Source organism: Danio rerio, chromosome 3 (genome assembly GCF_052040795.2).
Source record: "Danio rerio strain M-AB ecotype USA chromosome 3, GRCz13ab, whole genome shotgun sequence".
NCBI lineage: Eukaryota > Metazoa > Chordata > Actinopteri > Cypriniformes > Danionidae > Danio > Danio rerio.
Genome location: NC_141023.1, coordinates 34597501 through 34610627, shown reverse-complemented (window position 1 = coordinate 34610627; position 13127 = coordinate 34597501). Strand labels below are relative to the sequence as shown.

General features: G+C 36.6%; 1 protein-coding gene and 1 long non-coding RNA gene across 3 annotated transcripts in view; one reads left to right on the top strand and one right to left on the bottom strand.

Annotated features, from left to right (window-relative positions):
* prkcbb (protein kinase C, beta b) overlaps positions 1-4390 on the bottom strand; it is a 269116-nt gene extending 264726 nt beyond the window's left edge. Inside the window, 2 exon segments of one of the 2 annotated variants that reach the window (NM_200978.1) lie at positions 1850-1881; positions 4077-4390. In NM_200978.1, the coding sequence (NP_957272.1) occupies positions 1850-1881; positions 4077-4246 (202 nt within the window). In that variant the 5' untranslated portion in view covers positions 4247-4390. 2 annotated transcript variants of the gene reach the window in all.
* An 87-nt stretch (positions 4391-4477) lies between these two features.
* Positions 4478-10663, top strand: LOC147845686 (uncharacterized). Its single transcript, XR_015481017.1, has 2 exons — positions 4478-4711; positions 5211-10663. It is a non-coding gene; the product is annotated as an uncharacterized LOC147845686 (long non-coding RNA).
* Positions 10664-13127: the final 2464 nt, after the last annotated feature.

Below are 13127 nucleotides of genomic sequence, written 5' to 3'. Positions count from 1 at the left end.
GATGCTAAATTAGTCAGAATTGCCCAACCCTACAGTAAGCACTTCTCTCTGTGTTGTATCCTTTGGAAGCCCAAATAGAGAAACAGAACAAGCTCTGTGGAAATAGCAGCGTTTGGATGGCATTTTAGCTTTCTCTGCTATAACATTACAGCGCCTCTGGCCATGCCCCTTCGCAGGGTGTGCGCTTGGTGAATGTGCGTAAACGGAAGCCCTTGTGATCTCACAAAGTCTGGATGTGTTTTTGTAGTCCCCAAATTCTAGGCTAACTCTGTAAAAGCGAATGTCTTCCTTTGCATTGAACTTTGAGCGTCTTACATTTAGAGATGTTGTTTGTGTTCACACAGCAACATTACACATCAACTAAAGTTTAAAACATGATATTGTAGTGGACCACCCCTTTAAAAGAAACACTTCTGTCTTCATTTATACTTAGCCCTTTTCAACTCAAACCACTGCATGTTTGCAGGTTTGTTATCTATTCAACAAAAAACTATGAAAATCAATGTGTTAAAACTCCACACCACCAAAAAAATAAAAGTACTATGAATTTTTTACTCCTACTCTGCTTTAAATCATTATGTGAAAACCTAGCCTTGCTCTTGCTCCAAACCAAATGGAAGAGAAGAAACTGCGCAAACGGCATTAATAATAAACAAGACGTATGTTTCCAACACTGTTCTAACAAAGCTTCACTCTGCTGGGCACAACCAGCCCTGCTCTCCAGCAGAGACCCTCAGGTTTCACCATGCCCGAGCATGACCTTGTAGAAGAATTCCCTTTCTCCTTCAGCTCCAATATAGGGAAATCCACAGACAGCCAGGAGAGCTAGCGCAAATCAGTGCAGGGTTTCAACAGGTCTAAAGGAGAAGTGAATAGATTTGACAACGTGGTCGATAGAAAAAGAGCAAGGAACAGAGGGAGAGAAGAGAAAGAGCAGGTAAAGTCATCTTGCACTCATCTGCACACCTGTAATTAGAGCTAGCGCTAAAGCCTGCGGTGGAAAAATGGAGAAGCGCAGCACCGCAGAGGGTGCCACTGACCTGCCGTGACCGGTAATTGCAGTCGCCTTAAAGAACATACAGTGCCTTTAGTGCGTAAGAGGGGAGCTGGAATTAAAAATCACATTTCCAGGGTAATTTAGACTCATACGGTGAAGAAAACTGCTATCTGCTGGTCATCAGCTACAAACCACACGCTTCCAAGTGAACTTCAACATGATGAAATGGCAAACATGTTCACACTTCAATAAGAAATGCCTCATCAAATTTAGCAGAAACAAGAGGCAAACGGGAGACAAGAACATCTGCTGTGAATGCTACAAATCTGAGCAGTTATACAGGCAAAATGACCTTAAGACTTGTTAAAATGATTCATTAAACATGTTTGAAATTTGGTGCGAATGAGCCAGACGATATGAAACTGAAGTCTGATTCAGAATATAAATGGTGTGATTTAGGGTTTTATTAGAAATCTGTTTGAACAGAGAAGTGAAGATATTGAAATTTATCAAACTGTCATTCCAATTTGACTGTCAATGGGTTTTGAATGATATCATCATAAACTGCAAATGATTTCAAGCATCATTTTGGTTCACAAGATCCTTGCAGGGGTGGAAACCTTGAAGATCCTCAAAAAAAAATAAAAAATTCCAAAATGGACCTTACAAACTTATTTAAGACTCAACACTGTCAACATGTCCTCCAGTTGCACTATTTTATCAAATATAAATACCATTCAAGATTCTTATATAAACCTGAAGGCTTTACCGTTTCTGAAAGATATTTACAAACAACAAAAGAGGCACTTCCAGAGTAACTGTTACAATATGTAGTAAATAGTAAAATCCTACCTTGACATTGAAATCCTTGTTTCCCAAAACCCCTGAAAGATAAAAACAATGAATACATTTAAAATAAATTGCATAACTAATTCATAGAATTTTATCATTTTATGGTTACCTCTTAGTAAAAATTTCTTATTGCACTATGCAGTTATGTAATTTTTTATTCATATTTCTACATTTTTATTTGACTCTACAATTTACATCCTTTGTTTAGTTAAATCATTGTTTCTCAAAATTAAGGGAGCTCTTACTAAAACCACATTTTGGGTATAGGCGAGTCAGCTGAGCCCTAAAAAAAGAAGATGCCCATTAAAGAAACTGCCTCTGTAGACAGAAGGTACATACATTGCTCAGCATATACAAGTACACCCCTTACAAATCTATCTTTTAAATTCATATTTTTTATAGGAAGCTATACAATACTATATTTGTGCATAAACATTAGATTAGTCATAACTGAAGACAAAACTAGATGTATTATCTAACAAAAAAGAAGAAAAAAAACAAAAAATGAAAATATTTGCTTAAAATTTTGTACTTTGCCATTTCTTTTTTCAACATTTTGCTTAAATTTAATTGTATTACATTTCTATTTTTAAAGATGTTTGGTGGCTAAAATATTATTTTAATAAATATCTATTTAATAAATCAATTTTGTTCAAACGCACCAAAATTGCCTATATTCACTGAGAAATGGAAAAAAATATTCATTTTCAAAATGGGTGTACTCAATTATGCTGCACATTGTAGGTCTAAAGGCAAAGTGGACAGTTTTACACCTGAGCTGTAACAGGTCCACATCCATGGAAAGCCACTTTGACATTTAAGGCCTCAATACACTTTTAAATAAAATCTAAAAAATATTTTTTAATATGTTGTCACACATTAAAAAGAAAAAGAAAGAAAAGAAAATCAGGTCAAAGCTAAGTTTGTTACAAGCTCATTTCATGAAACAGCTTGTCAAAAGTGAGCTTTCCAGAAACATTTACTTAAGCAAGTAAACACCTTCAAATTACCAATAATCTCTGATAATTATGTAATAGGTAGGTGAGGCTCTGAGGCTCTGTTTTCTTAGACTTGAATATCAACATTTCATTTTATTCAATTCAGTAAATATTAAAATCTAATCTAATCCAATCAATACTGACCGTTTTTTATGCAAGGTTTCTAAAACTCGGCCCAGGAGGTCCAGTGTCCTGCAGTTTTTAGCTCCAACTTGCCTCAACACACCTGCAAGGATGTTTCTAGAATGCCTAGTAAGAGCTTGATTAGCTAGGCAAAGTGTGTCTGATTGGGGTTGGAGCTAAAATCTGCAGGACACCGGACCTCCAGGACCGAGATTGAGAATCCCTGCAAAGCAACATTATTGTAAGTGCTATTGCAAGCGTGACATGACTGTTTAAAGGGATATTTCACTGAAAAACTATGCACTATTTGCTCACCCTCAAGAGGGTTCCAGACCTTTATCTTTATTCTGTTAAACGCATAATAAAATGTTCTGAAGAATGTTGGAAATTGGTAGCCATTGACATCCATTGTAAATCAATGACTACAGGTTTTAAACATTTTTATAAATATTTTCAAATATACTTTGTGTTCAAAAGAAAGAGGCTCAAACTAATTTGAAACAAATGGAGGACAAGTAAATTAATGATGACTGAATTTATGTTTTAGGGTGAACTATCGATTTATGTGTCAAATTGATCAAAATGTAAACATTGCTAGGTATAGATGCTTTCTTAACTGTTGTTTTCTTTTGCAGCAGTAATTTTAGTTGCGTGTTCATCTTTTTTGCAAAAAAATCCACAATATTTATCTAAATGCCACAGTCGGCTGTGCGAATTTCATTTAGATCTACATATAAAATCTTAAATTAATTTTAATTTAAAAAGTAACAAGATAAGTCTATCAGGGCCTTCAATTAAAAATAAATGAATTACAATTTATTAATGGTGGATTTAACATACTTTTTAGAAGAGATTCAAGTACTCTTCATCACTATATAAAAAAGTTTACCATCAAAAAAGTTAGACTAATAAGTGCATAACCTACTAAGAATATAGCAATAGGCCTATGCACAATGCATATTGTCATGAAAACGTTTAAATAATAGTCCCTAATACATTCATTAGCAGCACAAATCAAAACTAATATAACAAAAAACGAATTAGCCTTCCTATCTCACTGTTTTAACAGCTTGCCATACACCTTGCAAAGCCCGCAAACTCCTTACCAGATAAAGTCCGTGCAGTGGCTGCAGAAAGTAGGCTGCTTGAAGAAGCGAGCGATAAACTTGTGGTTCTTGACTTCGTGAACGTTCTTCTGTCTCAGGGCGCCTTGCCGGGCAAAACCCCTCATGGGTGCGCTCCTCTCCTCTCCATCGCTGTTCGCCGGCTCTGCCATTCTAAAAGCGGGGAAAGTTTGCACGAGCCTGGACACTGGAGTGAGTTGCGCACATGTAACGCAAAAGCTTCAGACTGCGATCAACTCTCAGGCGCGATGCTTCGCTTCCTTCTCCGCCCAAGTGCCTTCACCGGTACACTCTCTCTCTCTCTCTCTTTTCACACACACACACACATACCCAGACACACACTGACGCGCTGTTACAAGACTCCTCCCACCCTCCCACTCATTTACCTTTGGCGAGCAGAGCTGATTGATAGAGATTCTGTCAAACCTCTTACGCATTTACATTAAAATCCGCTCGACAGCATTACGAGAAGGAGACAGTGTGGAAACATTTTCGAGCTGATGAATTATGAGGCTCGTGAACATTTATAATTGAAGGGAATCTGCCAATCATGCTGCCTTGTTGATACTGAATATGGAGTAGGTCGGATGAACGCCTATTTGGGTTCAAACTTAAAGGTGCAGTCGGTATTTATTTTTTGTAATTAAACTGTTCTACTCTTAAACAAAGCGTTTAGGTTTTAGAGATAACGTTATAAGCATTTACTGCCATGAGAGATAAAGATAAGTGCTGGGGAAAAAAGGGTGATTTTATTCTGCATGGAGCGGGTCGCCCCCTCATGGGCATTTTACATGTTGACATCACATGACCGGTTGTACAAAACGCACCAAAACGGTACTTTAATTTGCATAGCTTGTAAGAAAATATAAAAGGACATGAGTGAATATGAAAAATAATTCAGGTAACTAAAAGTCCTCGATCATTGATTAAACTGGCATGAGTACAAGCCAGTTACACATAAAACAGTGCACCCTAATAATCTAATTCATTTCAGAACTGCACATTCATTTGTGAGGACTAATATTAGTAAATCATGTTAAATCATTACCTTGCACAATAATATGATCTCATCTCTCAACTCTATTTTAACTGTTTTTCCGGGGCCGTGTTGTGGAGGCAGCAGTCTTAGGAGAGAACCCCATATTTCCTCCAGCTCCTCCGGGGAGATCTCGAGACATTCCCAAAGTCCCTCCAGCATGTCCTGGATCTTTCTCGAGGCCTCCTCACAGTGGGACTTGCCTGGAACACCTCCCTAGGTAGGCACCCAGGAGGCATCCGAAACAGATGCCCAAGCCACCTCAGCTGAATTCTCTCGATGTGAAGGAGCAGCGGCTTTACTCTGAGCTCCTCCCGGGTGACAGAGCTCCTCACCCTATCTATAAGGGTGCGCCCTTACATCCTGCATAGGAAACTCGTTTCGGCTGCTTGTGTCCGAGATCTTGTACTTTCGGTCATGACCCAAAGTTCATGACCATAGGTTAGAGTAGGAACGTAGATTGACCGGTAAATCGAGAGCTTTGCCTTTCGGCTCAGCTCCTTTTTTACCACAATGGACCGATATACTGACCCCATAACTGCTGTCGCTGCACCAATACACCTTTCAATCTCACATTCCATCCTTCCCTCACTTGTGAACAAAACCCCAAGATATTTGAACTCCTCCACCTGGGGTAAGGACTTTCCTTCAACCTGAAGATGGCAAACCATCTTTTTCCGGAAGAGCATGATATGATCGTAAATTATCACTTATAATAACATATTTTTTCAAGCATATAACCTGGATTGGGCAAAAATACATTAAAATGTATTTTAAAATAAAGTTCCAAATACCTTAATTTTAGGTGTATCAAAATAAACTATAAAATTCAAAATAAAATGCAGTATTTTTTTAAAAGTATTACAAATTACCTTTACCAAGGAGCATGACATTTCTTCGCAAATCGTCCATTAATTAGACCTATTCTATCAATCCCTTCGCTGTTAAACTGACTTAGTGTAGTAAACAATGTTTGATAGCAAATGTGGCCAGTAAAATTGCCATCATCTCTGCACAATGATTATTCAACCTCTTAATAATTAAAAAAATGTGTTAAATAAAGAGTTAATTAATTTTTTTGTTCACAGAATCTTTCAGAAATCTTTTTTTTTTTTTGCTACTGAACTCTTAAATACTTTATGTAAAAACTGTATCAGGGGTTTTAAGTTATTAAATATTTGTGTTTCATATGTTGTGACATCTTAAAGCTTGCATATTTCCTTTACAGTGGGCCTGCTGATCGATTACTGGCATTTAAAAAAGCAATGAAGTATTGTAGCATTCGCCACCGTAGGATTTATTTTATATATGTTTTTTTAACGACAAAAATTTGGCATTAGCAATCTATCTAAAACTACTATTATTTGTACAGTATACTCTTTATCTTAAGATTTTAATGGAAGAGTCAATAACATCCACAGCACCAATCAGTGCATTTATATGATGCCTTGATGTAGATTTCTTACAAAGTATTTTACAGTATTTTAAAAAAACAAGATACTTTTTGATACAAAATAGTTTGCCATTTTTATCAGCCCTGTCAAATACAAATTTCAAAATACTATTTTGTATTTAAAATACATATTTTAAATACATGATTCATAAATGCCCATCCCTGAATATAACCCCCATAACATATAAACAGATTTTATTTTCAAAGACTGATTCTAATATAAATTTAGTCACTCTGTTACTAAATAAGTTGCAACCAAAGTTATTATACCCCCTTTGAAATTCTATTTATTTTTTAAATATTTCCCAAATGATGTTTAACAGAGTAAGGAATTTTCACAGTATGTCTGATAATGTTTTGTCTTCTGAAGAAAGTCGTATTTGTTTTATTTCGGCTAGAATAAAAGCAGTTTTTACATTAACAAAAATTTTTATTAGCCCCTTTAAGCGATCATTTTTTTTTTTTTGATAGTTTACAGAACAAACCATCATTATACAATAACTTGCCTAAATACACTAATCTGCCTAGTTTACATAATTAACCAAGTTAAGCCTTTAAATGTCACTTTAAGCTGTATAGAAATGTCTTAAAAAATATCTAGTCAATTATTATTTACTGTCATCATGGCAAAGATAAAATAAATCAGTTATTAGAGATGAGTTATTAAAGCAATTTTGTTTAGAAATGTGCTAAGAAAATCTTCTCTTCGTTAAACAGAAATTTAGGGAAAAAATAAACAGGGGGCTAATAATTCAGATTGCAACTGCATGTGCTCAAATTTACATAAACATTTATTGTACATGCACTGACAAATCTTGCAAAACATTTTGTAGACAAACCACTTAATGATAGTACTCACAATTGTTGCTTAGTATTTTCTGAAAAAAACCGAACACTCAGGACCATGGGTTCATCTAAAAATATTGAATAATATTTAAGGGTGAACTTTCCCTTTAAGGGATTTTGAGGCAACAGACGGCAGGTTCTGTGATCTCCCCAAAGTCTGAACCTGAGTGCCAAGTTATTTCCGTGGCTGCTCACATAAATTGACGTCTGAGCTTTGTTACATAAATTTTTGTGTTATGTCCCAGATGACTCTTTTCAGCAGAGTTGTTTCATTCCTGTTCTGTGACGCACTGACAAGTAGGAGGCAAGGACAACCAGCGGCTGAGAGTACAATGGCACCATGCACTTACCGAGAGACACTGAGTGAACCTCAGCAGGGAGCTTGAACTTCTTGCACTGATGTTGTCATATGCCGGTTGGTCATTTTGTGTGAGTCATGCTTGATGCTGAACTGCACTCCAGGGCTGCCGCAATCAATTAATCGATTGGTAATCAACTGTTTTAATGAAACTAAATTTACAATGTTTAAGTTTGCTAGAGCACTTTGCCAAACGGGGGCGGCATGGTGGCACAGTGGGTAGCACTGTTGTCTCACAGCAAGAAGATTGCTGGTTGGAGCCTCACCTCAATCAGTTGGCATTTCAGTTTGGAGTTTGCATGTTCTCCCCGTGTTTGCGTGGGTTTCCTCCAGGTGCTTTGTTTTCCCCTACAAGTCCAAAGACATGTGGTATAGGTGAATTGGGTAAGCTAAATTGTCCATAGTGTATGTGTGTCAATGAGAGTGTATGGGTGTTTCCCAGTGATTGATTGCAGCTGGAAGGGCATCTGCTGCATAAAAACATATACTGGATAAGTTGGTGGTTCCTTCCACTGTGTCGACCCCTGATAAATAAAGGGGCTAAGCCCAAAAAAAAAAAAAAATGAACTTTGCTAATCTTAAAGGGGTAGTTCACCCAAAAATGAAAATTATGATATCAACTAACATATCATATTTTAAAAATCTTGAGACTTTCATTCATTTTCAGAATACAAATTAAGATATTTTGATGGAATATGAGAGCTCCCTCATCCTCCATAGTAAGATTCCCGGCTCATTCAAAGTACAGAAAGTTTCCAAAAATCATCCTCAAAACAGACCATATGATTTTAGTGGTTCAATCTAATAATTATCAAGCCATAAGAATACCTTTCTGTGCACATAGGACAAAACTATTCAACAGTTTCTTTTCCTCATTGTCAGTATATTGTGCATTCACAAGCATTGCACAGTGAGGTATACTGTGGATTATAGATGAGTGCAACTTTCTCTGTTTGAAACCAAGCACTGGCACATCTGAGATATTAAGTCATATATATGCACCCTATACTGACACTAAGGAGAAGAACCCGTTAAATAAAGTTATTATTTTTTTGTTATTTGTGAGGGAAAATAATTTCTCAGACAATCTCTGATTAAGTCAGTTTGGCAGCTTGGGTGAAATATGCTTAGCCTGAGGGTGCTTTTACACCTAGACTTTTGTTTCAGAACCTGGCGCATTTCCCCAGTTAGCGCGGTTCGTTTGGCATCGATCCGAACCAGACTATATCACAGTGTATTATGGATACGTAATAGGCAAATATGGCTAAAAGTAGAGAGAATTATGAGTAGGGCGGGAAGTCATTCCTACCGGTAAACATACATTTCATATCAAATACGAAAGTAACGGCATGTTGAACTATTATCGAAAGCTGTTTATCCGTTAGGAAAATTGACCAAACTACAGTATTGTTTTTTCTGTTATTTCTCTCTATAATGTAAAGCCTGCATAAGCCAACTGTTATGTATGAGAAAGTCTTACCTCTAATTTATATTTGATGACGATATTTGTGGGTATCACCTTTCAAAATTAAAGTGCAGCTTTTCACTTATAATGTTTTATTGCTTATCATCATAAATTAAAATTAAGGCACATGACAGCTGAGCAGGTCTCTGAAAAATAAACCGCGAGTCTTGTTTTTTTTTTTTATAGAAACTTTGCTGTGTGAAAGCGAACAGCACCAAGTACAAAGTGCAACAATGTAACAAATTTAAGTGTGGTTTATTTATAAACTAATTTCGAGAGGAGCATGTGCTTATGATCAACATGGCTGGCACCTCATTAGCTCCGTAATCTGCCTTATTAGATGATTACGGAAGCATTATAAATAACCCGAGCTTTTTCAATCCAGTTATCTTCATCTTCAAGTTTCCCTCCCCTTCAACCCCTACCTCCCACCCTTTTTTTCCGATAGGGCGACATGGTGGCCCAGTGGCTGGCACTGTTGCCTCACAGCAAGAACACCGCTCGTCCAACCTCCAATCGGGCAGGTTGGTGTTTCTGTGCGGAGTTTCCATGTTCCCCCTATGTTCACATGGGTTTCCCCCGTGTTCCCCGGTTTGCTCCCACAGTCCAAAAACATACACCATAGCCAATCGACTAAACCAAATTATCACCCAAGACAACCTTACTTTACACTTCTCACACAGGGGAGTTCTCGAGACCTACCTGAGCTCGAACTCCCCTCTCGCCCTTCTAACGTGAAGGAGCCCCGGGCTCGAGGATATTACGAGGTCAGGGCTCTCTCCCGGGGCAGCATGCCTATTACGCTTTATTGTTTATCAGCTAAGTGTGAACTCTTGGATCCCTGTTTCAGAACAAAAGAATCGATCAACAGGTGTGAAAGCACCCTGACTCTCCGACAGTGAGTTTGCTGCCAGTGAAAGATGAGAGCAGGAGCACACAAATACTACCCCTACTCAATATTCCATTTCAGTTGGAAATACATGAACATACTGAAATAAAAGATTGCACAACTGCCTTTTCACACGGACATTACATGTCTACACACTGTATCTTGAGATACAAATCCTTACTCTGTTCAGAGCTAAACTAATGATCGGTTCCAACATCCCCATTGGAATTTTCCACAATATTCTGTCTTCTCTTCTATTTCTTTATGGATCCCCTGCCTTGAGTGATTTAGTGACATTGTAAATATGCAATTATTCAGGAAATCACAGATTTGCTATTGCTAAAGTGGTCATTCCTTTAATCTTCATCTGGTAAACCTGCTGTCAGGTTTTTTCCTTTTTTCTACAGCTCAACGTTTTGTAAGGTCAGTGAAAACCAGAAAGTTTGGCTGCCAGTTTTTACTTTGTGTCTGATATTACCACCAGGTGCCAGATTAACACCAATAAATGGGAGTTACCTTAAAGTGTCTTTTAATTTTTATCTGTGTATTTTTTTTATAAATTATCTTTAAATGCCTCATTAGCAGATGTTCCTAAAGGCTGCTAAACTATAAGCTGTGCATATGTGCATAAACATGGTCTTTTACTATTTAAGAGGAAGTTGAGTGAGTGTTTGTAACGGTAGCTATAAATATGCTTGCTGAACTACACAAGATGAAGAAGAAAGCTCACAGTCTAAGATCACTTGTTAGTAATAGTTTAAAAACCTGTAATATTAAGTAAACACATATTTAAACCTAGAAAACACACGTGAAAGGTCTTCCACTTAGGAAATAAAAATGATTGTATTCATGACCAAAAACACATATTTTACTGCGACTGACAACACATTGACTACTCAAATATGGCATTCACATCAACATATCGGCAATGCGGCAGCTTATCTATGAAAGAAACCCATAAACAAGACACAAATTTCATAAATAGCATCTGTATGTGTGATTTATATGATCTTAATAAATGAAACTATAGTAAACCTAGGTAGATATCAAAGGATCATTGTCACAACAGACACTTCAAACATGGCTGACATGCAAAACATAGTCTAATCTATAGCACAACCATTGTTAGCCAAATTTTGCTTGCGTATTCCTGAAGCCTTTGGTTGTGTTTGTTGTTGTAGGCCTACTCGAAAACTAGTTTTTGTAAATCTTTTTAGAACTAAAAATTGTTAGCTGGCAAAGTGTTACAATTTCGCTTTATTTTACGGAAATAAACAGTATGGATATTCTTCAAACGTGTTACGTTTTTGAAAGATTGGAAATACAATGTAACTGTGAAAATGTGTTTCATTTTCAATCATTTTAAAATGAACAATAACAATTTTCACATTCTCTGCAGCTTAAATCTTTAAAGTTAAATATAATTATGTAATGCTTCAGAATTCATCTCTATTGTAGATGAAATGGTTTATTTTCGCTTTCACTACTCTTGTGAAGTTCTGTGTTGAAGCTTTTTTTGGGCTTGGTTGACACTGTCTTTTCCTGTGTTAAAAGAGTCAGAGGAAACCGTTAAATGCACAACAGTGTGTGATATGGGCAGAAAAGCAACTCAGAAGAGCGTAGTTTATGGGTGGTACGGCAGATATAGTGTTAAGGTCATCGAGATCAGCTGTGAGTGGTGATGCCCACAAGCTAACAGCATCCAGAAGCGCTTACCTGCTCTGCGCCCACCACACTTTCTACTGCAGCTCGCCCACACACACACACACACACACACACACATACGCACACACAATACCTAAATGCTCTGAAACCATGCAATTTGCTAATTTTCTGTGCGTGTGTGTGAATTCTGTTCCCCAAGATTGCAACCTCAGGCACAATCGGGTAGTTTCTTGGTAAAATAAATAGATTTTCATGCCCATGATCGATCGTACAAACGTAGGCTATGTTTTTGCCACCATTGCGAATAGAGCAAGATAAAATACTGCCACCTGTTGGTATATAAGGGTTAAAAACACAAATCTGTAGAAATAGCTCGCTTAAATATGTTGATATTTATGTTTTATATGATGTTCTAAAACTGAGGCATGCTACTTTTGTCGAATTTCGAAAGATTTGTCTGCGTTTGTTTGGTCGCTTGTTTTGGTTGAAGACCGGATGCCCAAACTTTTTCTTATGAAGGGCCAAAAACCAAACTTGATTGATTGAGGCTAGTGGGCCCGAAGGCTAATAAAGGTGAGGTAATTTACCATGGGTAATTTCCTAGTTTATTTAATAATGTTTATAAATGACTAAAATAGCATTGTTTTATATCAAATAATACAGTATTTTACATTTTTTATGAATTTATTACAGTAAAAACAAAATCTAATTCATATCAAAAGTATTCTAGTTTTTGCCTCGATTTCCTAGCTGATTTCTTTTGCATCGTCCTCTATCCGTCAAATGACAGCATTTACATTTTTTTTTTTTAAATCTGATTAATTTAACTGAATTATTTAATTTCAGGTAGCTTTTTTGTAGCTCAGCAATAAAACAAACAAAAAAGGTTAAGCCATACTTACCCTTCATTTGTTCAAAGCCTATTTGATTTCTTTCTTTTGTTGAACAAAAAAGTAGATATTTTGAAGAATGCTGGTTCATTGCTGGGACCTATTGACATCCATAGCAATGTTTATTGTACTATGACAGTCAATGGGTACCAACAACCAGCTTTCTTCAAAATAATAAATTCAAAATATAGTTTAGATGCAAAGACCTCTAAATGCTATCTGAAATGTTCTTCTAAAATGAGCATTTTTATCAGGCTCCTGTGTGTAGGTTCAGTAATTTTACTCTTATTGCAAAGAATAAGTACTTTTCCTGGTCTTCAAAGTGAAATATCTCAACATGAACAAAGGAGGCTGAAAACAATGCTAATTTTTCTATTGAAATTTCAGATGGCACATAGAGGTTTTTACATCTGAACTCATCATATCTTCCT